The sequence below is a fragment of the Alternaria conjuncta genome (genome assembly GCF_024043145.1).
Source record: "Alternaria conjuncta strain BMP 0040 chromosome Unknown scaffold_3, whole genome shotgun sequence".
Classification (NCBI taxonomy): Eukaryota; Fungi; Ascomycota; class Dothideomycetes; order Pleosporales; family Pleosporaceae; genus Alternaria; species Alternaria conjuncta.
This window is the reverse complement of record NW_026250092.1, coordinates 293187-318399: the sequence shown is the minus strand read 5'-3', so window position 1 is coordinate 318399 and position 25213 is coordinate 293187. Positions and strand designations below refer to the sequence as shown.

General features: G+C 52.9%; 11 protein-coding genes across 11 annotated transcripts; 6 read left to right on the top strand and 5 right to left on the bottom strand.

Moving 5' to 3' along the window:
• Nucleotides 1-102: 102 nt before the first annotated feature.
• On the top strand, nucleotides 103-1940 carry J4E85_002073 (uncharacterized protein; the record flags this gene model as incomplete). The annotated part of the gene is made up of 3 exons (XM_051466353.1): nucleotides 103-162; nucleotides 217-566; nucleotides 623-1940. The coding sequence occupies 3 exons, from the start codon at nucleotides 103-105 to the stop codon at nucleotides 1938-1940; spliced, it is 1728 nt and encodes a 575-aa protein (XP_051329208.1).
• A 460-nt stretch (nucleotides 1941-2400) lies between these two features.
• Nucleotides 2401-4004, top strand: J4E85_002072 (uncharacterized protein; the record flags this gene model as incomplete). Its single annotated transcript, XM_051466352.1, has 2 exons — nucleotides 2401-2459; nucleotides 2516-4004. 2 exons carry the CDS (start codon nucleotides 2401-2403, stop codon nucleotides 4002-4004), a joined length of 1548 nt encoding a protein of 515 aa, XP_051329207.1.
• Nucleotides 4005-4517: 513 nt separating this feature from the next.
• On the top strand, nucleotides 4518-5315 carry J4E85_002071 (uncharacterized protein; the record flags this gene model as incomplete). Its single annotated transcript, XM_051466351.1, has 2 exons — nucleotides 4518-5180; nucleotides 5217-5315. The coding sequence occupies 2 exons, from the start codon at nucleotides 4518-4520 to the stop codon at nucleotides 5313-5315; spliced, it is 762 nt and encodes a 253-aa protein (XP_051329206.1).
• Nucleotides 5316-5894: 579 nt separating this feature from the next.
• J4E85_002070 (uncharacterized protein) lies at nucleotides 5895-7235 on the bottom strand (the record flags this gene model as incomplete). The annotated part of the gene is made up of 1 exon (XM_051466350.1): nucleotides 5895-7235. The coding sequence occupies one exon, from the start codon at nucleotides 7233-7235 to the stop codon at nucleotides 5895-5897; it is 1341 nt and encodes a 446-aa protein (XP_051329205.1).
• Nucleotides 7236-7988: 753 nt separating this feature from the next.
• Nucleotides 7989-8630, bottom strand: J4E85_002069 (uncharacterized protein; the record flags this gene model as incomplete). The annotated part of the gene is made up of 1 exon (XM_051466349.1): nucleotides 7989-8630. One exon carries the CDS (start codon nucleotides 8628-8630, stop codon nucleotides 7989-7991), a length of 642 nt encoding a protein of 213 aa, XP_051329204.1.
• A 289-nt stretch (nucleotides 8631-8919) lies between these two features.
• Nucleotides 8920-10562, bottom strand: J4E85_002068 (uncharacterized protein; the record flags this gene model as incomplete). The annotated part of the gene is made up of 2 exons (XM_051466348.1): nucleotides 8920-10512; nucleotides 10542-10562. 2 exons carry the CDS (start codon nucleotides 10560-10562, stop codon nucleotides 8920-8922), a joined length of 1614 nt encoding a protein of 537 aa, XP_051329203.1.
• A 1915-nt stretch (nucleotides 10563-12477) lies between these two features.
• Nucleotides 12478-14073, top strand: J4E85_002067 (uncharacterized protein; the record flags this gene model as incomplete). The annotated part of the gene is made up of 2 exons (XM_051466347.1): nucleotides 12478-13195; nucleotides 13334-14073. 2 exons carry the CDS (start codon nucleotides 12478-12480, stop codon nucleotides 14071-14073), a joined length of 1458 nt encoding a protein of 485 aa, XP_051329202.1.
• A 391-nt stretch (nucleotides 14074-14464) lies between these two features.
• J4E85_002066 (uncharacterized protein) lies at nucleotides 14465-15874 on the bottom strand (the record flags this gene model as incomplete). The annotated part of the gene is made up of 1 exon (XM_051466346.1): nucleotides 14465-15874. One exon carries the CDS (start codon nucleotides 15872-15874, stop codon nucleotides 14465-14467), a length of 1410 nt encoding a protein of 469 aa, XP_051329201.1.
• A 1040-nt stretch (nucleotides 15875-16914) lies between these two features.
• Nucleotides 16915-17696, top strand: J4E85_002065 (uncharacterized protein; the record flags this gene model as incomplete). Its single annotated transcript, XM_051466345.1, has 4 exons — nucleotides 16915-17112; nucleotides 17172-17379; nucleotides 17430-17617; nucleotides 17679-17696. 4 exons carry the CDS (start codon nucleotides 16915-16917, stop codon nucleotides 17694-17696), a joined length of 612 nt encoding a protein of 203 aa, XP_051329200.1.
• A 1364-nt stretch (nucleotides 17697-19060) lies between these two features.
• On the top strand, nucleotides 19061-20251 carry J4E85_002064 (uncharacterized protein; the record flags this gene model as incomplete). Its single annotated transcript, XM_051466344.1, has 1 exon — nucleotides 19061-20251. The coding sequence occupies one exon, from the start codon at nucleotides 19061-19063 to the stop codon at nucleotides 20249-20251; it is 1191 nt and encodes a 396-aa protein (XP_051329199.1).
• A 298-nt stretch (nucleotides 20252-20549) lies between these two features.
• Nucleotides 20550-22950, bottom strand: J4E85_002063 (uncharacterized protein; the record flags this gene model as incomplete). Its single annotated transcript, XM_051466343.1, has 2 exons — nucleotides 20550-22737; nucleotides 22802-22950. The coding sequence occupies 2 exons, from the start codon at nucleotides 22948-22950 to the stop codon at nucleotides 20550-20552; spliced, it is 2337 nt and encodes a 778-aa protein (XP_051329198.1).
• Nucleotides 22951-25213: the final 2263 nt, after the last annotated feature.

Sequence of the window (25213 nt, the reverse complement as noted above, 5' to 3'; positions counted from 1 at the left end):
GTCCCCAAAACAAACACGACAGCCACGACAGCCCGGCCACGCCCTCGACGTCTTTTTCAAAGTGCATATTAGCATCAACTTTGTCAACGCGCATCCAAACTAATGTCGCGTCCTAGTACAGTCGCTGCCCGATGCGCTGCGCTAGGAACTTCGATCGCCCAGGTAGCCGCTTCAGATGTTCAACTTTGCACCTACACGCGCTAACGCCCAAAACAGGTCATCCCGGATATCAGCAGTTTTGCTCGCAAATTCCGCGATGCTCGTCACGATCTGAACAAGATCAACAGTGATCTGCTCGTGATCAGAACTGGGCTGAGTATTGCGCAAGACGACTTTTCGGCAAAGTGGGCCGAGCTGCCGGCGTCTCTGATCGATGCTGTCTCGCGAGTTTTGGACTCATGCGACGATACCTGTGAACGATTGCACAAGGCTTTTCTTAAGCTCTCATGTGGTAGTAAACCGAAAGAGGACTGGGGTGTGCTGAAGGACGGACCTTTGGTGAATCTACGGCATGATCTTGACGCCTCAAAGGTGGTGCTAGAGTTGTGTCTAGACTATGTCGCATTGTAAGTTGTTTGCACCAGGAACGACTGAGCATTGCACGAAAACTGACTCAGCTTAGATTTTGCCAACAGGACACGATGGATTCGTTACTTCAAAATTTTGTCAGCGATCTCATCACGCAAAGTGATGAATTGCTGAAGAAGACGGATACAGATGAGATTTACGTGAATCAAACAGCACGCGACAAACTGTCTTCACTATTACAGGCTGTCCGTCTGCTTCGATCATGTATCACAGCTATTAAACGGGACGGGCCGTCTGCATCACAACTAGCAAAGAGGACTACTCTCCCACGTCCAGATTCCCTAGAGCCCGCCCTTGGCGAGGAGCCTCGAAGCGGCAGGAAGAGCCCCCACGAACAAGCTTCCACACGAAACAGCGCTAACGACGGCATTGGCACCTGGCTCGCCAACGTTCCGTCCTTTGAAGACGCGCAGACTCTGTCTTATTCCGCACTTGAACAAACATCTGTTCCAAGGCGACTTCTGATACCGCCATCCCGGGAAGACATCACCCCATCGCGCGGTACATTCTACACTGACGACGGCGCGGCATCCAGTCCTACCCTAGTACCACCGGAATCTCGACTCAAGAAGTCATACAGCTGGTGTACTGATCTCTCAGGGAAGGCGAGTACTCGGCTACAACTTGCGTCCAGACACGCATCAAAACAAGCATCAAAATACACATCAACGCTGTCCAGCTCAGACGTCTCCATTTTTCATAGGAAGATCACCTCGGATCGGATAGCTGTGACGAAGGGAAAACGGAAAGAGCTGGAGCCAAACCAAAGGGCGGCGGTGGATCGAATTCTGGCAAATATACCAGCAGAAGCGACAGCTGCCGAAGTGGAGAGGGTGATATGGGAAGGCGCAAACCCCATGGCGACGCACCCAGAATTCGGATACTTCTTCATTCGAGTAGCGTACGAAATGTCGCCAGACATTCTTAACCTTCTCTTGGATTTTGGGGCTGACATTACTCGTGTCAATACAGCACCATCGTCGTATTACTCCGCAATGCATGCCGCAACATTAGGACGGCAGCTCGCCACTGTCCGTTACCTTGCTTCCTTGGGTCACTCGATCGACAACCCTGATCATGATGGAGAAACGCCACTTCATCTTGCTTGCAGGACGCCTGGTGCGTCTGCGATAGCAAAGTACCTTGTTGAAGCTGGTGTGGACGTGAACTTCGAGGCGAAGAATGGACGTACACCACTACAGTCTGCCCTCAAAGCGGTGAGACTTGAAGGCAAGGAGAGAAGCATGTTGATTGAGCTTCTGCAGACACATGGGGCTGAGGGTGAAGTGAAGAGGGATTTGGACTGTGGGAGGGGTAACGAGAAGGGAAGACATGTGCTTGGATTGACATGAATTCCAAGTTGATCAGGACAAAATGAAAGTTCCTTTGTTTCTGCTTCCGGCGGCGATAATTACTTCTCTCATTTTCAGGCCTCGCGCCATATCTGAAATAGTAGAATTGTCATCTGCTTCCGCTTTGTACTCGCAGGGTCTCTTCAGGCGTTGTGATATTACGGTGGTCAACTGAGAATCGCGAAGTCGGAAAAGATACCCAAATTATTGTATTATAATCATAATCGATGATGTTAAAGCCCTCTAAACTAAACCCGATACTGCTTGATACTATATCCAGCATGTGGTTGATCTGGAAGGTACTCTGGATGCCGAAACATCTCTAGCCGCCGCTAACTTATCGTTAGGTCCACTCTTCGTCGGCCACCTCCGCTACCAAAGACTCACTCACCTCAGCCTCCTACCCATCCTCAAACTCTTGCAGCACACATTGCTCCTTACAACGTACATTGTCACCAATATGGAGAACGCATACAAGATGTGGGTGGAAGGGAAAGAGGTGGAAGGTCGAGCGGAGCAGTCAGTTAGCGGGACCCCTCATTCGTGACCCACCCCAATTGCTAACAGCATCACAGGCTCGCCGTTGAAGACCCCGCGACTGGGGAGATCTTCGCGCACTGCCATGCTGCATCTGCGTCTGATGTCGAAGATGTTGTTCAAATTGCACACAAAGTCTTCAAATCGGGCGTGTGGTCGAGAGCCCCGCGCCATGTGCGTGCGGAGACGCTGGACCGAATTGCAGAACTCCTGACCAAGAATCTTCCAAGGCTTATCGCGCTGGAAGTACAGCAGACCGGACGCGCTATTCGTGAGATGAATGCCCAAGTTCCGACTCTTACGAAATGGTTCAAATATTACGCCGCGTTGATACGAACCGAAGAGCGCTCTGTCCTGCCAACCGTCGGTAAACTACACAATTGGGTTGACCGGAAGCCGCTCGGTGTAGTCGCGCAGATTACGCCGTTCAACCACCCAATGTTGATTGCTGTCAAGAAGATTGCACCCGCATTAGCCGCGGGCAACTCCATTGTGCTGAAACCAAGCGAGCTGACGCCGCTCACCAGCATTGAGCTTGGCAAGCTTCTGAAAGAGGCCGGCTTGCCCGACGGCGTTTTTTCAGTGTTGCCAGGCGACGGCATCACGACCGGAAAGGCTCTTGTGGAGCATCCGCTCATCAAGAAAGTCGATGTTACTGGCGGCACACCAGCAGGACGCGCCATTGGCGCCATCGCAGGACGCAACCTGGCACATTACACCGCCGAACTTGGTGGCAAGGCTCCGCTGATCGTGTTTGAAAAAGCGCACATGGATTTTGCAGTTAACGGCATTGTGTTCGCAAGCTTCATAGCTAGTGGCCAGACATGTGTGGCAGCGACGCGTATCATCGTGCAGAACAACATCATCGATCAGGTAGTGGAGAAGCTGAAAGCCAAGGTGCAGAGCATCGAGAGGCGGATGGGCTCACCGAAGAATGTGGAGTCTATGATGGGTCCCCTCATATCGGCGAAACAGCTCAGCAACGTTGAGACACTAGTCAACGGCGCAAAGGATGCAGGTGTGACGGTTGTCACAGGTGGCCAACGAATGACTCACAAATCTTCACTGGACGATACCGACTTCTCGAAAGGCTACTTCTATCCACCAACAATACTGACGGATAGTACCACAAAGAAGATTATCGATACGCGCATATGGAAGGAAGAGGCCTTTGGTCCTGTCATCGTCGTCGTAGGCTTTGACACGGAAGAAGAGGCCTTGGAGCTTGCGAACGACAGCGAATTCGGCCTGGGCGCAGCCATCTGGACGCAAGATCTTTCGCAAGCTTTCCGCGTGTCAGAGAGCATCGAGAGTGGGATCTGCTGGGTCAACACGCATCATCGCAACGACCCAAGCTCACCGTGGGGCGGCATCAAAAGCTCAGGAGTGGGTAGCGAGAACGGTATCGACGCTTACAATGCGTATACAACATCGAAGAGTACGATCATAAACTATGCGACGGCTGATGAGGGGCTGGCTAGCGATGACTGGTTCAGGGAGGGCGCTGGCGAGGTTAGATATGGATGAGAGATATCGTGTCTCGATGTAGTGAAAGAGAGGCCGCTATCACGCGAGGCATCATGTTTCGTAGAAAGAGCCATTCTTGAACGTCTTGTGTGCTCTAAAATAAGCACAGTGAAAGAACACAACAATCTGTGACTGACACCTGGTGGGAACTGGTGTTTTCGCTGACGGGGGTGTTGCAAATGACCTAGGCCAGTGAGAGAGAAGGTTCGTGACTATAATCGGTCACTTTATATGCGATCTACTCTTCTCTCAACCCTAAGCATTCTGCTGAACTAATGTCTAGATCTCTAACTCTATCGTCCGGTCATGTCGAGCACTAATCAAGATGCGCCAGCGTATGCACCATCCGGAAGTCAAGGAAAGACCCACAAGTCTAATTCATCTCTGACTCCCTCTTCCACTTCGAAATCCAGATCTCCTGCCATAACCCCAACTGTATCAAGAGAGCGAGGCACAGACCCTGATGCTCCTTGGACGGCCAGGTCATGGGTAGGAAGATCTAACAAGGGCAACATGTTTAGAGCACTACAAAAGGCGGGCGAAGACGTCAGTGTATCTGGCAATGCGCCTTGGAAAGACTTCACGGCAATGGACTTGGCTCAGGCATTGGTCGCCTGTCGCAATAAGCGCATCGATCAAGGACTCATCGAAGGAACACGAATCATAGGTGGTGACTATGAGCGAAAGCCGCGATCCATCAGCTCCACCAAAAAGAAAGATATCCTCCGTATACACACAGCTCCAGCGAAAGAGCCCGAACCGATCTCGAAACGCGAATCTCTGTTCATTTTAAGGAGCCTCCATTCCCACCTTAAAATGATCAAGAACGCTGCTATTGACGAGGCAGAAACCTCACAGCACGGCAGCCTACAAGCGGGAGTAGATGGCATAAATGCATTTGTCAACCCTTACCCAGAGCTGTGCAGCACACCCGGGTTTGAGCTTGAAGGGGCACCTCCCACAGGTTACAGGATCATTTTTGACAGTTCTTCGAAGCCCATAATCTCAGGGAAAGCCCAAATGCTGGTCCGCACGGTCTTGCACCATCAACACGAACTTGTCTTTTACCACCAGCAGCGCGGAGAGATGGACCGTGACAAGAGACACTACTTGGCATGCCTAAAAGAAGTCTACTATATCCAAAGGTCTGAGCTGTGGCGAGAGATGATGAAGAGCGTAAGTGTTGATACTGATAGTGAACTCGGAAATCAGGTGGAGGCTATTGTCAACGACACTTTTGTCAATGTAGATGATCTGCAGAGGTACCTCGGGATGGTCGACTTTAGGAAGGCCGCGACGAATGTTCGATAGCGTTGGTCTGCTAGACACGTAATAAATCGTGCTCTCAGAAGCTAGTGTTGCGAGCGGGAGTGCTTTGGCGCGTGCCATATGGAACGGACGGGCAGACCTTGGAAGCCCTGGAGTCCGGAGATGGCCGAGGTCACGTGAGGAAGATTGCTTCGGAAGGGTGACGTCATCGCTTCGGCGAAACTTTGCGACGCGTCGCAATACCACCACCCAGCCACGATCTCAACAGCTGTCTTTAGTGCACGCTCCTCGTCCCAAACTACACGTCTTGTTCAAAGCCTACGATTAGTATCGGCAGCATGAAGCGTCTAATGCTTGACCAACTGGCCATGCAGCGGCCTACCAGGGGTGGCAGCCAGAGCGGTTCAGGGCTCACTCTATCCAACTCAGCAAGCATAGAAAAGGATCGAGCTTGATGACAGACTCTGGAACAGTTGTTATACACCTTATCATGGCTGACTACTAACATTACAACAAGACAGCTGTACACAAGCAAACGTTCCTCCTCTCGTCCATAAGCCCCGAGCCTGCGATCGAATGTGCTCCCACGGTCGATTCGATTGACACGCGTCAAATGCTGTACTACTCATCATCTAGAGCGAATTCTTCGTCGTCAGCATCGCTCAAGCTCCACAGCATCTTGTCCTCTTCAGCGCGACGCTCGTCCTCGGCATCCAACTCACGATCGCCGATCCTGCCTGGGTACCCAGGTGCCAGAAGCTTGTCGAACAGAATCCGCCCGCCGACCGCAACATCGTCACTAGCCTTGGCTCGCGAGACAGCACGCTGCTCTTCGTGGTCGAGGTTGTCGGTAATAAATGCAGGCAGTGGTGGGATGTAGTGCCTGAACTGATGGGTACACCGACTAGTCTGATGGCCAAAGCGATATTGCTTACTACGGAAGCGCTTGTTCTCAGGACCAGGAGCTTTCGCGCAAATGTCGCACTCGATCGTCTCCTTTACAGGGCACGCGTCGGCGTCATGCACGTCTGCCTTTTCGCAGTACCAACAGAACTGAGCAGTGCCCCACGTCTGCGGCAGGATGGCTTTCTTCTCTTCAGCAAGATCGGTCCATATGTCGTTGATGGAACGGCCGGCGATGGTGCAGTTCGGTGGGAACTGATTGCAAGGCGTACCCGGATACAGTACTGGGAAGAGGACAACGAGAAAGAATAGTGTCGTCTCATACACTGCATCGTTGGAGCTGTTGTGGAGCCAGATGTTACCTGTATCGACCTGGAACCCACGAAGAAGCTCGACGAACCTCGGTAAGCTCTCGCCGCGTTCTTTATCTGGCGCAGCGACGATACCGGCGTGGCTCGCCAGTGCCCCAAGTGATCGGATCGTGAGAACGATGCTGTCAAGCTTAGCCGTGTTAAGGTTCCATTGCTCCTTCAGTTGGCGCTCATCATTGTTAAGGCCTTGACCGAAGAAGATTACTGGTCTCTTTGACCCATCGTCGCAGCGCTGGTTATCGAGAAACTGGACAAGGACTGCTTGGGCCTCAGACTTCGTAACGAAGCGCGTTTGACAAAACCTTGGGTTCAGCTCGGTATCACCGAAAGGGATACCGAACTTGTCTTTCCCCTTGTTCCGCATGTGACACGTCTCCACGATGCGTAGATGATGTACCGCGAAGTTCCGAATTAGATTCTCGAAATCGCTTGGGTTCTTGCAGCTACGAAGCTTCTTCATCGGGAAGACGACGAGACCACCCTCGTTGATGATCTCCATTGGATTGTCGGGAGGTTGGTTGTACCATTCGAGGTCTAGACAAACTCCCAGGGTGTCGTCCCACTTTGCCGGTGCGCTTGGGATTGGAGTAGTGCTAAAGCTGCGGATGAGGTCAAGAGCTTTGCGACCCTTGCAGAAAGCCTTGACACCCTCAAGGGTGTTTGGATATATCGTAGTGGTCGAAGCCATATTGTGCACTCGTTTTGTACGACTTTAACAGTCAGCCTACGTCGAAGAATGAAGAGAGCCGTTCTTTACCTCTATATATCCGGAGATGGGGAACTGGTACTTCAAGGATTCCGATCTGACGATTCGATCCAGGTCTCACGACCTACGCGTTTCGATGTAATGTCTTTCGATTGAGGAGTCGAGTTGAGCTTCGCCACGAGGAACTTTTGGAGCAGAAACCGTTGTTTATATATTGACAGAGGGGAGTAGCCAGGCAACTAGCGCGTGAAATGCAGCATGTAGCCCCCAGACAACAGAAAATATATTCATTGCCCCCGTTGACTGAGTCGCTGGGCCGACACAGAGTGCCGAAGATGGGCTTGCAAAGTCAGTGTCGACATCGAGCAACTATATACAGAAAGCATTCAAGCAGCCAGCAAACCAGCTATTCGCTTGGTCATACTTGCAAGCCAAAGGCTAGATGGTGACAAGCTTTGGGCCAACACTAAACAATTGACTCTCGCTAATGGTTAGATGTCTGCGAACATGCCTCTGAGTCGTTGCGTATCTTGCAGAGATATTTCGAATTCAGTGTTGTTCATCTTTGAACCAGCAATACAAACGTCATATAGTCCTGGAAATGACATTCACATACGTTCATACTGCTCAAGATTCCCATAACCACCAGAATTACTGTCAACTGATCTTCTTTCAAGCGTGACTAACGTAAATCCATCTCCCGTTTACCTGCCAAGTAACCTCATTTGTTCGATGCTAAGGCTCGACCAACTTCTCCAAGACCTCACTCATAGCCCTGTCCGCCTCGCCCATCCTAGCCTCGTTATCCTCTCCAGGAAGCTGCCATGAGAGACTGTTCTGCAACCTCTCCCAGAACTCCAAGTAATCTCTCATCGGCCCCTCTAGCACGGTCTCAACCTCATCCGCCGGAGTCTCAGCGCTAACCTGGCGAAGTTGTGCTGAGATATCGAGGAGGAGCCGGATCATGTGCTGAGAATACAGGTCGATCATGATAGGCGGTGCGGCGAGGGCTAGTGACGTCGGCTCGTGGCGCGCACCGAATCGGTCGGGGTCTAGAGACAGGTCCTTCTCCTTGAGTATGTAGTCCTTGGCGAGGCTGAGCTTGCTGCGCAGCATCCCGTGGTATTTGGCCTCTTCGTCGGGACCGAAGTTGGCAAAGTCAGGTGCCTCGTTGGTTTTGGCGTCGACGAGCGTTGCGACAGTGAGCTTTAAGTGCTTGAACCCGTTATCTTGTTGGTTGAATGCGACTCTTGAATCGGTGTTGCGGCCACCCCCAACCTGACCGGAGACCCAATGGCGGCGGAAGTCATCGTGGGCGAATGCGAGAGCGGTTTTGTCCTTGTCGTTGACGCCGATTTTGCGGGTGCGTACGGGCATTGTGGGTGTAGCTGTGGTTCAAATTTGCTGGCGCGGTAGGGGTACGAGAGGGAGCAAATAATTGAATGATTTCACGACTGCGACCTCGCCGTAGAAGTGGCTAGAGAACGGGGGTGCACACAGGCAGCATCAAGGCAACGAGGGCAGTGTTTGGTGCAGAGCTTGGAGTGTTGGTGAGCACGGGCCGCGAGTCGCATTCACTACCGTATCGTCATAAGTTCCTCTTATCAAACAATTGGTAGAGCTACAGACGGGTCACAGTGAATGTACTACTTCGTGCGCTCTTGACCTAGAACAAACTATCTAGGTAGTCGGAGCTTTCCAGCCACCCAATATGGACCTCTACGCCACCAAGAGCGTGTTCCGCCTCTAATATCTTTTCAGCATCCTCTAAAGCAGTTTCGGTGGCATCACTTAATTGCCTAGTTTCATTGTCATACGCGACTACCTCCATCCGTTGCGGATCATACTGTCCTTTGTGGTAGTAGCTGATACCGCTCTTACGAAAACGTCTGAGTAGACCAACTAGTGCCATGGTCTCTCCTTCGATGATCATGGGGAATTTTGGAGTTTCGGAAATGCGGATTCTGTACCGAAAGTCGTCCGTTACTGGGTTGCATGCTTCCATCAATCCATCGCCCTTTTGATCTTCAATTTCGTCAGGGTCTGCAATGCACCAGTTACCATCTTCATAAGGATCGTAAGCGATGTGCGAAAGCTCCCACATCATCAGCTTGATACCTTGTGCGCTGATATACACATGCGGCTCACAGGACTGTCGAGCGACCGATGACGGCGACTGAAAGATGATTCGTGAGGGTCTCCACGACGCCATACAAATGTGGAAGGATTCCTTCGACTTTGGGTCCTGAAATATCCTTCTCATCTCTCTAGCGTAGCGGAAGATGTCACGACCAATTTTTCGACTGTATATGAACGCAGCTTGTTTCGCGAAGGCGTTGGCAAAATCTTCCCTTGTCAACACTCGCGCTATCTTAGCGATCCTGCAAGTGCACGGCAGGTCGACGAGGTTGTTGGAATTTGCTGTGTTGTAGGCTTCGTGAAGTTCCTTTTGTGGGTTGTCTTGGTGCCAATCAGGCTGGTTCTCATCCTCATGGGTATGCTTGCGTTTCAGGCCTGCGATATATGAGTGTGGTTTTGGTTCATCGTGGGATTCTGGTTCCTCATGCGATTCTGGTTCATCCTGCGCAAAATTCGGAACACCTTGTGGTGTCGCGTCCGATGGAACATGGTCTGCAATTTCCTTGGGCTCCGCATGCGCTGTGTCGTCATCGTTCGCTAGAGTGGGGTCATAGCTATCTTCTTTCCTTACTTCTGGTACTTCCTCACTGGGAGTTGACTGTAGTACTGTAGAAGCTGCAAGATCCAGGTTCTTCTCCTTCCGTACTTTGACGTGAGCCAGTAGAGCCTCGATTATTGCATCTGCGGATGTCTTCGGGGCCTGTAGAGATTTGATGTCGTACCCATCGTCCTTTAGCAACTTCAATCGTTCGATGTTGTTGGCTTTCTGCTTCCACGTCTTTTTATCCCAGACTTTGTCCAAGCTCAGCCCCTTGTGAGCGATGCCTTTACATGCTTTCTCTTCCCAGATATGATCTTCTGATGAGAGTTTCGCGCATGGATGTGTTTGTGAGATGACAGGAGCCGCATTAGGTGGGTCAGTGGCTGGTACAGGCAGACTGCGGGCGAGAACATCGGAGTGCAAACTTATCGGCGTTAAAAGTAAAGGAGGCACGAGTTGCTCGGGGCTGTTTGCTTCCTGGGTGCTAGAGACATCATTTCTCGCGCGCATCCGCTCAATGATGTCTTCATCTGGGTGTTGATAGTTTGAACCATTGGCAAGCGCTTGCGCACGGCAAAGCTGATCGATGGTGAGATCTTTCGGCCTACTGTTTTCCGTATCCCACGCATGGTTGATACAGCGAGGCTCAAAGGCGACAAAGCGATTAGTCTTTTGTGAACGCTGGTGAATCCTCCTGTCGATGCAATGCATCTTATACGAAGCAAGTCTTATGACGGTGATTAGTGTCTCGTAAAAGTGCAAGGACGGTATTTGGTACCGGTTTGCTATACAGTTACTGTTTAGCAGTTTTCCAAACTAACGTACTTGGATGAAACTGGGCGGTTCTTCCGGGCAGGACAAGAAGGCCAGCCAAAGAAGTAGAGCGGAATGGTTGTGCAGGGAGTGAGAGATCACCGGGGGGTGTAGTCCGCGCCCGTAGTTATACAGAAAGCAGGTCCATCTTGTGGGGCACATCGCTTTCCCTCCACGTCGTGTGACATAATCTTTGGCGCGTGTGAGTGACGCTGGATAGCTTTCACCCGGTTGAATCGCCACGATGTTCGTGAAGAAAGCTTGTTGAGAAGCGGGTCGAAGAAGACCAGTAGGGCGTAGCTGCAGGCTGAGCTCTAGTATGTAGCATGTGTGAAAGATCAATAGTAAAGCCGCCGTAGTGAACATACCGGATCCATATCCTTATACTAACAGTCAGACGCATTGTAGAGTGCAGTAGCAAACGAAGAAAGCTCCAAGTGAAATGCACCATCCTAGACTGGACGACAGAGTTGAATATATGTCGTGAGTAAGATGTAGCAGCCTTTTGTCGGCGAGGCCATATTGTACTGAGTTCATCGCGACGAACAAACTCTGATGTTTCAAGATTCCGAGCTCGCAAAGCAAACCTTCTCATGTGAGTAACACCTACCTAGAGTCGGGAAGCTTCCGGAAAGGCATTGATAAAATGAGATAGGACTCTAGTTCTCGTGGCCACGCTTGAGGCTCGAGCCGCCATAGTGGAACGAGATGACAATAAGACCGCTTGTTCGACGTCACGGGTGACAGAACCATTAAAAAGATGCGCAGCAGAGATCCCTGGAAGGAGCAGACTGCTCGTTCGTTGTTGAAGGTATAGAGTTGGAGTAAGCACGCGTCCGATGAATTCTGCAGTAGTGCTGCTTTGGCCAAGGACTGACGCGTTGTTCGGGCAAGCAGCTAAGGGGCCTCGTCACATATTCCAGTCGCAGTTTAACCGAACATTTGCTTTTCTTCGCGGGGCATAGTTTCCGAGATGGCGCTGATGGCGCTGATGGTGTAGGTGATTGAATTCGGTGGGTGTGACAGATACGAAGTCTGGGCGGGCGAACTTCGGAACCGAGCGCGTGGGCGACGTGACACACTAACTTTAGTGGCGTCATTCACCCAACCTCCTTCAATTCAAACACGTCTTTCCTCCTGACATCATTCCTTTGAGTCTGACTGCCCTACTCTAGTCTCATCGAGACATCGCTGAATGGATATATAGTCCATGTCTCGCTTTCACTTAACGTGTCTTCCGGTCCCCAGCTTCGACCTTCTCACGCCGTCAATTCGCAACAATATGCATCGCGACCTTTCTGAGTCCATTCGGCAAGTACATGCTCACTTATTGATTCGTCCAGCATTCTCCATATCGCGTTCGCTTCCAATGAGGTGTACATCCATCGCGCCATTCCCTCCACGCTCACCGTCTCCTCGGCTCCGCCATCGTGTCGTCTTGTTCAATGTTATCAGTTGCATGGTCATTCCTGTACTTCGAAGATACCTTCAACGCGAGTAGATGTTCGATCGATCTTTGGTGCCGCCTATGCGCGCATCCGTGTGTGTTCATGTATCCATCCGTTTGTTTTCGCGCTGTCACGTGACGAGGCGCTTGCTGCCTCCAGGGCAGGCAGCTTGCTATTGGCTGTCCGTGCTAGCACAATCACCTCTATCAGCACAATCAGCTGTACCGATACTACATTGTTGTAAACACCGACCACGTCCTCACCTCGCTGCAGCGGACTGGCAATGGCCGCGCCTGGCAGCAACCGCTATGCGATGTTCGCTAGTGCAGACAGCAGCGAAGCTCCCGTCCGCAGTCCCGCTATTGACCATTCTCAAAACCCATTCCTCAACCAGATTGCCGATGACTCGATGCCATGGCAAGAGGTCAAGAAGCGCGGCGCTCCTGCAGTACAGCCGGCACCACCGGTTCGACGCTCTCCGCAGGTGCTGAATGACCGCACCAAGGCTATCCTCAACCGCCCGCGCGCCCAGCAAGGGCAAGATCGCATCGTCTCGGGCTCAACGGACAACACACCCGAAAAAGCATACGATCCACACGAGAACTGGTGTGGAGTCTGCTCGTACAAGTTCGCCAACAAAGCTGCACTGCTCAGTCACATTAAGCAGAGCGTCGGACACGAAAACTATTGCAACCTCTGCAAGCGCGTCTTTGTGGACCGCAATGGTCTCAAAAACCACGTCGACAATGCAGCGAACCATGAAGTTCATTGCAACCTTTGTCTCTCCGCTTTCAAGGATGACTGGGCTCTCAAGAACCACTTCGAGAATAACTACAGCGTCGGCCATGAGTGGGTGTGTCTTACTTGCCTGCTCGGCTTCAACACTCGCGCTGAGTTGGAGCGACATCTTCAAACCGCTGCGAAGCATACGTGGTGCGGAACATGCCAGCGCCGATTTCGCAATCAGGATGAACGGGATGCACATTGGGAACAGACGAACAGTAAGTGTTCTGAGAGATTCTAAGTTGCGAGCTCGTGTATTTTTGCCTGGTCAGAGCGTTCATTCTCTTGTTCAACGATTACTTCACCTTGAGGACTTGACTGACCAAGGTAAGGACATAAGCATTGCTTACAACCAGGTTGCGACTTCGATGGGCCGGACCAGACCACGCTTGCACGGCATCTCAAGTGTGATCACTTCCAGTGCGAAGGCTGCAAGCGCATACTACCGAGCTTTACCAAGCTTACGCAACACTACGAGAGCTGTGCATTCGCACTTGCCTGCCCCCAATGCGGCGAGCACTGTGCTGGAAAGACCCAACTGGGTATTCACCTCGAGAACTGTTTCCTTTGCGAGGAGTGTGGCTTCCACACTCACCACGAGGGTAACTACCACATTGTGAGTGATCTGCCACGCGATCAACTCGCGACTGCCACGCTGACAACACACCAGCACATGACTAAGCATAGGTCCGCTGACATTGGCTGTTGGGCCTGCGACGCACCGATGCGCACCTACTCCAGCCTCATCAATCACTTGGAGTCGGGTAAGTGCCCCAACTTCAACGACCCGGCACTTCTTACGCGCTGTCTCGGAAAGTGGTGGTACTCAGCGCTTTACATGGATCTCGATATGCATGCGTCCATTCGCATAGGCCGCGTCGATATCCGCGAGGTACAGCGTTGGTCGGCAGCTGGTGACCTTCACCCTTTCGTGTGTCGCGACGAGGGATGTGGAAAGGTCTTCGGTCATCTGAGTTCGCTGGTATTGCACTGTGAGAGCCAGGCTTGCGGTTGGGGTGTCGATCGCTTGAACATGCCGGGACTGGAGAGGGAGTTCAAGCACGCGTGTCTTCGGAGGGACAGTGCCACTGCCTAGGAGCGAGTGCAACCTCCGATGGTAGTGGAGATGCTCGAGAATCGACCTGGAACGCGGAGGACAGTCATTCGTTCTGTCTCATCCATGATGCTTGAGCTACGCCAGAATATGCTCATTGAACATGCACGGCTCAGTCATCTAGCTTATAACATGCCATGACGAGTTCGTTGACCCACGTTTCATGACTGTGTTGACTCGTTCAAAGTGTATCTAACTACCACATCGGGCGCACTAGTGCATCGATCACTATACAGCCAGAAGATGCGAACTAGAAACCCAGCTGGCTATAGTTATAGTATTACATATGAGCTCATTTGACTCCTCTCCCAACCCTTGGTGTACTTCATGACACATTCCACGCGTAACCTTCTGTCATCACCTTGTCAATGTCCTACCGCCTCCGCTCACCCGTCTCGCTACCTTTGCCCTCTAGACGCCCAGTGATCTTCTTCTCGAACTCATCAGGATGAAGCGTCCTGCCTGTCTTGTCCCTGAATCGCCAGCTGACCCTATTCCATACCATTGAGCAATCTTGTTGTAAGATGCGAGCGACTAGACGCAAGTCATCGGCGGAGAAAGTATCGTCGGGTTTTACTTCGAGTTCGAGAGGACGAGCGGCGATGGGACGGGTGTTGTTGTTGTTATTGTTGCCGTTGCTAGCATTGGGCTGAGGGGGTGCTCGCGGAGGCACTTTGTTTGAAGGGGCTTTCTGCCTTGAAGCTTTCGCATCTCCGGCACCGCCGCCGGTGTTGTTTTTCTGGTTGTTGTTCGTCCCTTTACTCCAGTTGTTTCCACCGCTATTGTCCCAGCTCGCGGCAGCATCATTCGCGCCGTCTCCACCACCCGTGGTGGCGCCAGTGTCCCATCCAACTTGGGTTTCCCAAGCATTCGTACCGGTACCTGCAGCATCTCCCACAGCGAAGTCCCAGTCTGCAGTACCGCCCCACGTATCGGGTGCTTTGTCACCAGAATTGTTCTTGTCATCAGACTCGTCCTTGCTGTTACCCGTATCTTCTCCAAACGTGTGACCAAAGAAACCGCCATCATCCCCCTTTTCCTCCTCCTTCTTCTCTTCTTTTTTCTTATCATCCTTGTTGTTTCCATCGTTCTGATCTGCTTTCTTCGCCTTCTTCCCCTTCTTGTTTTCACCTCCCTGTTTGGCCCCACTTGGTTTCCAATCCTTCGGCTTGATATCCTTGAAGCGGCGTTTGCATTCATGCTCAGCTTTACCAAATTCTTCGACTATCTTAGCCCAGGTAATCTTTGAATCATCCTTCATCTGCATCAGCTTCTCGTCTTGCTCTTTTGTCCATTCATTGGACTCGTCGTCCTTCTTGCTATCATCTTGTGGGGCTATGTTGTTCTCCGGGGCATTCGCTGTGTTCCAAGCATCTGCGGGGTCATCTTTCTTCTCATTTTTGTCGTCACCACCTGTAGCATTCGGAGTAGGGTCCCAGGTGACTGCCAAAGGATCGCTTGCGTCATTGCCCAATTCCTGCACGACCCATGCATCACCTTTGTTACTTGAGGCCTTCTTCGAATTCGACTTCTTCGATCCGCTCTTCGCATTGGTGTCATCCCATCCGTTACCACCCCAAGTGTTGTCTCCATCGGCGGCGGGCTTGGTCGATGCTGCTTTCTTTGAGGCACTCTTCGCGCCTGGTAGCTCCTTCGTCGGCCGTTGGTCGGAAGGTACTTTCGCAAGGCTGGCTGCAGTAAGTCGTGGTTTGCCGGCGCCTGTGAGTCTGCCTTTTCGTCCGTCGCTCGCGGTCCACTCTACGATGCGACCAGGAGTAGACATCTGATGGTAATTAGCCTACAAGCTTCGTCATGGCATTCAATGGGGGCAGTCACTTTGTTAGCAGGTTGGCCGGGCTTCCTAGTTTGCGGCGGAGGCGGAGGTGCGGGTGGCTTTACTTCCTTGTACGGCTTGTCACTAAAGCCTAGGATATATGCCATGGACACTCTACGCGGAGCGCCATTTGCATCCGTCATCCCGATAGCTTGGAGGTGCAGGCGCTGAGTTCGAAGTGAGGGCGTTGACACCGCGCGCAAGAAAGGACGCGGTCCGTAAGCGACGGCGACGAAAACGCTGAGCGGAGACGAGCGGCAATTGGAGTGAATAAAGCAACCTGGGGTTGAGCGCACAAGAAAGACGTGCTGTTGTTGCGGGGACAAGTGTGGGAGCGGACTGACGATGGTCTTGGCGGCAAACAGATCTGTTCAGAACCTCTAAATTTGGACGGCAGAAGAGAAGGGTACATGGCAGAACGATAACAGAATCAGAAGAAAGGACGTTATCCTAAGATCTACGCGCACAGAAGAAAGGAAGTGGACGACGAAGAGGATATTTCATGAGAGATACATGGGTGTTACCTTTCGCCTCAACTCGTTGACGTAGATATCCAGGCCACCAGCGATGTGAGCTGCTGAATCTTGACACGTCATCTCCATGGTCCTCAGCTGTATCTTGAGGTTCTGTATTAGCGCATAGTGGTAATCGTGCGAGACCTTCAAGGGCTGCGGATGTCAGCGCATGCAAACTGCACATCGAATCGCGAAATTGTCATGTCATCTACTGGATCCTAACAGACTAGAACAAACGCTGCATCGCATCCAGGATTCACTAGAAAGGCTGTGAACGAACAACAATATTGCGGGGTGTAGGACAGAGCAGGACGCCGTTCGAAGGAAGTTGAGACGGAGCCGTGGCTGACTAATCTGAACGCTAACGTTCTGGGCCCTTGCATTGCGGGCAAGCTGGCATCTCCGTGTACGTAGCTTGGCGCTCGACGAAACATCGAATCCCACACGACAGAGCAGCATCACTATACACCCGCCATGCTGTTCCCATCTTTCGCCATTCTCGCCGCGGCGAGCAGCTTGCTGTCATTCGCGACGGCGCACAACATCCAAATGAAGGCCCACCAGCGCGAATGCTTCCACGAGTCCCTCCACAAGGACGACAAGATGACAGTCACGTTCCAAGTCGGCGACCGGGAGTTTGGCGGCAGCGGAAATTTGGAGATTGATTTCTGGGTGTGTCAATGAGACTCCAATTCTGCCTCCAAACCACATAGCTGACTATTCATCCACAGATTGAGACGCCCTCTCGAAGCTACCAAGTCCACGAACGCGGCGTCTCCTCCGGCGACCACTCCTTCGACGCCAAAGAAGACGGCAAATACACATACTGCTTCAACAACGAGCACTGGGGCGCGAACACGAAGGAGGTCTCGTTCAATGTGCACGGCATTGTCTACGTCCCTGAATCGGAAGCCCCCCAAGACCCATTGGAGAAGGAGGGTGAGGAACCACACCGGATAGTTGGGAGAGGACAGTGCTGACAGAAACAGTGCGAACAATGTCGGAACTTGTCTCCCAGGTCAAGGACGAGCAGAGCTACATCATTGTGCGCGAGCGCGTACACAGGAATACTGCTGAGAGCACGAACGCGCGCATCAAGTGGTGGAGCATCTTCCAGTTGATGGTACTCATTGGCCAGGGCTTCTTCCAGGTGTGGTGGCTCAAGCGGTTCTTCGAGGTAACCAGCACCCGTGCATCCTATCACCATTCCAGCAGTACTCAACTAATCCCGTCTACAGGTCAAGCGTGTTGTTTAGCTTTCCCTCCTCCTCTCTCTCATACGAGCTGCATGCGGCGCAACATCTCCTGTTTTTGTCGCTAGTATACGCACTTTGTCTCGATTCTTCTGGCGTTGGAAGCGTTGTGTTTAGGAGAATAAACACAGGAAAAGGCGGGAGTATGGTGGTTACTTTATGACTCATCAGCGAGATCTGGGTAAGATTACATTTTCATATGCAGAGTTCATCCAGTTCGCTCTATGTTCCACGGGTCTGCTTCTGCCTACGAAGCTTGGCACGGATTGACCCGACTAAAGCCTGGTTTAGGTCAGCTGATTCGAAGACAGCCTGGCACCTCGAGAAGAAGATCATTTTAGTGGTTGATGAAGACGGGTTCCGTGAATGTTAGTGTGGTTAGCCCACCTCAACGTATTACTGAATCATTCACCAATCTCGCTTCCATCTGCGGCATTTCTATATAAAGGTGCTCCTTTATCACTCCATCTTGATATATCTGTCTCTACCTCGATGCTCAGCCCATTTTCCAACCCTTCGTTTGCCATCAACCTCCTGATCCATCTCATTACGTCAACAACAGACCAGTCAGGCAGCGACGTTGTAGCCTCAACGTGGTCAATCCGCCACTTTGTGCGCGTCTCTATCCGCAGTTGTCGGGTGAAGGCGGGAGACACGTCGCGAATTTGCACTGTCGGTGTACTCCTTTGTGTTGTCGGGGTAGCGTGCCTTCTATCACTGGTCGCTGCTGCCTCCCATACGACCGTCACCACGAGCAACGGCAGTATAAATAGTCAACAACCCCCGCCCGCCTCCTCCAACACCAAATATGAGCCTCTCGATTCAACCTGCTGCAAGTACACCAGATGAACCCTTCACAACATGGCGCGCCTTCCGGCTGGCCTCAGGCTATGAGCTTGGATGACGTGCATGACGCTGCATCCACGCGCAAAGACTCGATGGCTACGTTTGGCGCTCCCTCTCCACAAACGACTGCGGCAAGTACTTTCATCTCAACTCCTCTTTCCCCTGAGCCGGAAATTCTCCACCAGCCGCAACATCGGTACAACGTGCCTGTACCACATTGGGCGAACAGGCAACGACCACCTACTCCGCCCCTTCACCACCTCGACGATGTGCGCCAACATGATCCTGCGAAACCATTGCGAGGCCCGTATACATCGCCTTACAGCACATTTGCACCAGCATACATTCATCCCTCAGTATCGAACATCCAGGGTTATCCGTCACAACAAACTGTCGCTCCACCCCCTCGATTTCATCCATCTGCCAATATTCTGCAACCGTCGCCTCAGCAGCAGATATTCGACTCCCAGCCTGCTCAGAAAGCGCCTTCTATCCAGCATTGGCCAACTCACAACCTTAGCATGGTAGATGCACAGAGCAAGAAGAAGCAGGACGAGTACAAAAGAAAGGGCGAGGTAGCGAGGAGAAAGACGATTTCCGCCCAAGCCTCAGCGCCGCAGTACGAACTGATCAAAGAGCCTACATCGATGCCTCGCAAACGCAAGGCTTCAATTATTGACGACTTGACAACTACACCTGCACCACCTCCTCGCTTTAGACGTCTCCTTCCGGGTTCACCCAAACCAAAGCATGGGCAGCAACAGAGCTTCACAAGCAGCCCCGTGGTAAACCACCACCCGACTCCTCATCTACCGCAACCGGGCCCCATGCACTACATCGATCCGCGGCAGTATCACCCACCACCGTATATTTCTCCCTACCCACAGTATCAAGAACCGGTTCATGCGCGACCCTTAGTTTACATGCCTCAACATCAACCGCATACGCCCGCAGCACCTCCACCACCGCCTCCCAAGATTGTCCACCCTGAGACTATACCTCAAGATATCACAAGCACCTACGATGAGTACAGGTGGCCGGTCGTTCTGTATGAGCTTGAACCTGGACATGGCTTCGATTTTGCCGAGTCCTTTTTACAAGATCAGTTGGAGAAAGGAATCTACCATTCAGATAGCAACAGATGGGACGCGCATATTACAACAGGCTTCATCAAGAATGGAAACAGAATGTCGCTTCTAGTTTTACACAACGCTGCGAACCCGTTCCAGTATGACCCACCGGCCACAAAGACTACCAGCATCGGCGTATATGGAATGTTTGCTCATGAGCATAACGAGATCCATTGGACGACTGTTGCGCCAGCTGTTCATAAATGGCTCCTCTCATGTATGGAAGCGGATCTTCTCACGGTCAAACAGAAGTGGTTTCCCAACATGAAGGCTTCTGATAAGCGCTTTCATCGCGCGTATTGGTTGGCTGCCAATAAACTGCCGCTCAACCGCATACTGAACCATAACGTGGCACCCGAGACGCCGTACGGAGTGTTTGAAGACAACGAGAAGAATAAGTCTATGATTACGGAAGAGGACCTGCAGTACGGGTGGGATGGAGAGAGTGTATCAGTGGAGAAATCGAGGAAGATCTGGGAGAGTATTGTCGACGAGATCGAGGGAATGGACCTGGCGGACGTCGAGCATGTGTCTATAGGAGGATCAGAGAGAGCGTTTACGGCGGACTGGTTTAGCAAGTGAGGGTGCACTCGCTACCCAGGTATGCGATGCCATGAGCTCATATACGATGGAAAAGGAGGTTTTCGGGAAAGGAAGTGGCTGTCAGTGAGCCCGCATGTAGTGTAGTCTCATTTAGATAAATGAATGACAATCCAAACCATCAGAACACTTTGGACATTCATCTGCTATCCACAAGCGCTAATGAGAAAGCTAATCTACTTCCAACTCTACCAGGCCGAAGCCATGGCTCTCGATAAGAATAGTCCACCGTCCCACCGCGTTATAAACACAAGGGCCTCTCTAACATCCAAATCTAGCACTAATCATCAATCTCCTCGTCTTGAACACTCATCGTCTCCACGCTCTCAGCAAGACTCAGGCCCGTTCCGCCCGCCCTCGAGGAAGGTTTTTTCCCTTTTCCCTTTGTTCTCTTCTTGCTTTTCGCACCGCTGGTCTCGCCCACTGGCGGTGCATCCCTGACCCAGCGTGAGATGGCCTCCGCTCGCTCCGTACTGATCGGATATTCGCGACCGTCATCTTGCGCCCAGCGCTTAGGTGGGGTGGGTTGTGGCGACATTGGGTTCCCATCTGCGTCGCTAGGAGGGGATTGCTGCCTCTTTTTCTCAGCCTCCTCGTCCTCTCTGTTCCGGCGCTCGCGGGCGCGAACCGCACGCTGAAAGCTTTCTTCGTCCACGACGCGTTCGTCGGCTAGGGCTTCGAGGATGGCTTCGTGCTTCTGACGTTCGCGTCGTTGGGCTTCTGTTTCGCCGCCACCAGATCCGTTCATGCCGTTCTTTCCTGCTACGTCTGTGGAGCCGTTCTTTCCGCCTCCGTGGCCGGGTAGGGGTGCAGGGCGACAGAGGTTCTCCCAGGATGTTGACAGGCCGATCCAGTTCCCAGCTCTACGGAGGACTTCGATCCAATCTGCGCGTGCGGGAGAACGTGCGGCGAGGAAGATAGGGTAGCCGTCGCAGACGCGGGCGAGGCGGGCGGCATTGTGGGCGTGGCGGAGGTGTTCTTTGGGGGGTGTTTGTATGAGTGCGTGGCAGAGGAGGAGACTGTGCAGGGCATCTGTAATGAGGGGGTGGTATGTTATACTCTCGTGGCTATCTGCGAAGGCGGTGGCCGCTGCTGAGGCTGCGGACTCGGACGAGTTGCGAGGCGGTGGATACGGGGGCAGCGAGGCGGGAGGTGCCGCATCGAAGAGCTGGGAGACTTTGAAAATCTCCGGTGGAGGGAGTTTGGGCCACGATGCGCGGTCAGAGGAGGATTTGGTTGGGCCGCGGTGAGGAACGAGGGCTTCGGAGATGGGTGATGAGGCGCCGTTTGTCTGCTCGATGAGGCGGTTCATGTTCGGTTTGATCTTATCATTCGAATAGCCGTTGGGGCTGCCGTTCGCCGAGTGGCCCAGTCTGCGCAAGAACTCTTCGGCGAGCTCAGCGGAGATACCGGGCGTGTAGTCGAAGTGTGAGAGGAAGGCGACATAGTCTCGTAGGGCGCGTTTGGCGTTCTGGCGGACTTGCTTGCGGGCTTCGAGGCGAAGATGATTGCTGTGCGCTTCTTCTGGTGTTATCGGATCTGGTTCCTTACCTTCAGCGATTTGGGCATCTCGCCGTGCCTTTGCCTCTTCGGCTGCCTGTAGGCCGTCTAGCGCAGCATTGACATGGCCGCATGCTATAGTGAAGTATACGCCAGCGCGATGGAACAGCAGCTGTGTCTCGAGCGAATTAGGGTGGTCTTCGTCGGGGATCTTGACTTCCTGCCGCCAATCCCGCCCATATTGTTCCTGGAGCGTCTTTGCCAGCACCAGCTGATCGTTGCCTGCGCGATGCTGTGCCATCATGTACCGCGCTGTGCTCAGGGCCTCACTCAGGTCCTTGGCCGAGTTCACGTAGTCCTCCTTGAAGATTCTTGTCAATGCGCGCGTTCGAAGGGGGCTCCCGTCGTTGGGTCGCTCGCTGATGATTTCATTCAAAGTATGCAAAGGTGTACACTGCGCCATCATGCGGCTGGGTATCTTCTCGTGGAAGAAGTGGACGTACTTGGCGTCGACGTTGTTGGGCTCGCGCTGTAGCACCAGATGCGCGACGTCTTCCAGCGTGCTTGCGCTCTGCATGGTAGCTACACTGGCCGCGATCTCGTCCAAATGATATGCCTGACTCAGCTTGCTCGTCGCCAGCTCCCGCATGCGATGCTTCCGCTCTCTACTCAGCTTCGAGGTCCCCCCTCCCCCGTAGCCTATCCCCAGCGCGGCGGCATTGCCCAGCATGCTGTTGTTCCCATTGAGGCTGTTGCTGAGGGCGGCCGACGTCAAGCCCGACGTGGCGCGCACAGCCAGGTTGGTCGCCTCGTCGACGGCCTTGCGGATCTTGACGAGGTCGTAGAAGACGGCGGGGTCAATCGGGTGGGGGCGCGGGGAGAGGTAGTTGCTGTGGGCGAGCGACTCGAGGACCTCGGGGGGCAGCTGCAGCCAGGGGCCGTGGAACGAAGAGATGTAGCGCCAATGCCTGTAGTCCCGCCATTAGGGTATTGTCTCTGTGCATCACGACGGCAGTACCCGCCCAAACTCACTTGTTGCGGCAGATGATGAGGGCAGACGTCGAGGGCTCGCCGGCCGGCTTCTTCGCGGTTGCTGCGCCGTTGGCAGCGGGCGGCGGCGTCGACGAGGCGCTGCCGTTGGGCGCGGCATCAGCCTGCGCGCTCTTCTTCTTGCGCGCCATGTTCCAATGTCTTCGGTATACAACTCTCGCCGGGGACGTCTGCTCTGCACTGGCTGGAATGATGCCGTATCGATAATAAATTTCGTCTTGGCGTTAGCGCGGAGACGGAGCTTGCGTCTTTGTCTCCGACACGGCACCCTTCACCTCTCTCGTCGCGTCTTGCCAGCCATCCTCCCTCACAACGCGCTTTCTTTTCACCTCAATCGCGTCTTCTCTCACTCAGTGATGCACCTTCGTGCCTCGCGCTATCACGCCTGCCCATGCCGTCAGGCGGCTGGCATGGGTCGCCCTTCCTTCGCGTGATGCTTGACAGGGGCATGCAACGGCCTCCTGCAGCGCCCTGTTCTAGCTTTACCCCACCGGTTCTTTGCAGCACCTTCCACGACGACTTTCCCATGATGTCACCCTTTTCCTAGACAAAGCCCTCGGTGGCTTTCTTTGAGCTGGACATCTGGAATTCAATCAGTGTTGCCGCGTATTCAGCCACTGCTGCAACTCCTCTTCGCTACACATGCCTTCCTCACCAGCCATCCCACCGTCTGCACTCAGTATGTTGGTGTCGGCCCACGGTCCAGGCTGCCATGTCGCCTGCTGGACTTCTCACGGCTTTCCGATATATCACCGCCATTGGAGGGACTAAACCGCTGGAAGGCGCCTTGTCCGGATTCTATGCGATACTCGCTGACTGAGAGTCGTCGTTTGGCATGGTGGCTGTTCCGTCCCACACCACCAACACACTGGCACCATGTCTTGTGCCCGACTATATCCCCAGTCGATGCAGAACGGAGCCTCGTCAAGCCTTTGCTAAAACCACATGAGAAGCACAGTCAGCCTAGAGTCAGCAACGGCTGGACTATAAAATGTCTCTTGGCTCCAAATTCAGCGCTCCGGTTCCGCCTCATGTAAAAGTCAAGCCAACGAATGCGGGGAACGCTGTGAAGACATGAGCACATCATCCACGTTTCATGCTTTCCAGTCATGTCAAATTTTGCATCATCGCACATTGTTCAATATACGCAACTAGTGGTCATGTGCACGTATCTTCGGCAGCGAACGCGCATCATGCAACATTATCGTTGCAATCGCTGTACACACTATCTCTACAGTCTTCGCGAGAGTGCCTCGAGCTCTACCTTCCCAAACGGCTTAGCGAAACACGTCTCGCACGAACTTGAAGCTTGTCCCTATCGGGTCAAAGGGCGCCGGTCACACTGCATGCATCTATCGTTTCCGGGAACTGATCCCGCTCGGGGATGTATGTGCAGATGTGCGCGTACCCAGAGCAGGCTCCTGAAATATTGTTGATATGCAAGAGCTGTCTGCTGTACTGAACTTGTATCTGTAGCGCATTGGCGTGATCAGGCTATCCGAGTGTCAGTTTCATGAGTTGTCTACAGATCGGAAACCGGAGTCTCGGTCTTGACGCGAATGCTCGATGTGACTACAACGGATTGTCTTTCCGACGAACGCATTGCTAACGCCATTGTCAAATCGTTGCCACGTCCGACTAGTGCTCCATGTTTTCATATCGCGAGGATGACAAACCACGCGCGCCACTGAGGCGCGTTGGCGTTGCGCACCAAAGGAACGCCTAGGCAAAGCAGCGTATTCCAGTATGTTCAGATTGTGCCGCCATCGGTTGAGGGGTAACGTTTGCTAGTCATACCCAAACCCCGACAACACATATCATGCCATCTGCGAGATGCACGAATCGTCTCATACTTCTGGTCACCATGATAACTACCGCATTATGTAGACTGGGCCTGGTGTGATCGTCGTCGTTGTAAACGAACGTTTCGTCGTGCCTTCGATCGTCGGCTGCACTGACACGGCACACGCTCCGTCCGGGAGATACTCGACAAGGATGCTTGGCCGTCTATTCGTGGAGCTTGACTCAAAGCTTAATTCAAGGCGCTAGTGTGCGGCTTCAACGAGCCTTGCGCGGGGTGGCTGACGGAAGCTAATTCGGTGCTGATGAGGTGTATTGCGGGGTAATTTTGTCCAAACATCTCTCTCCCTCAACAAAGAGTCCTCTACCACGCAGTTTGAGTTCGCCGTTGCCAATCCACTAAATCAGATGTACGCGATCCGGTTATCTCCAGAAAGCTTGAGTAAGGCCCGAGGGCGATGCTAGTTGCAACTCAAACCTGGGTTGCCTCTGCTTAGGCATATCGGCAGTGTGACAAGCGCCTGTCTAATATCTTACCGGCCCCTGCTGGTGTTGACAGCGTGACTACGTCTTTGCGCCTCAGTGGTGTGTTAC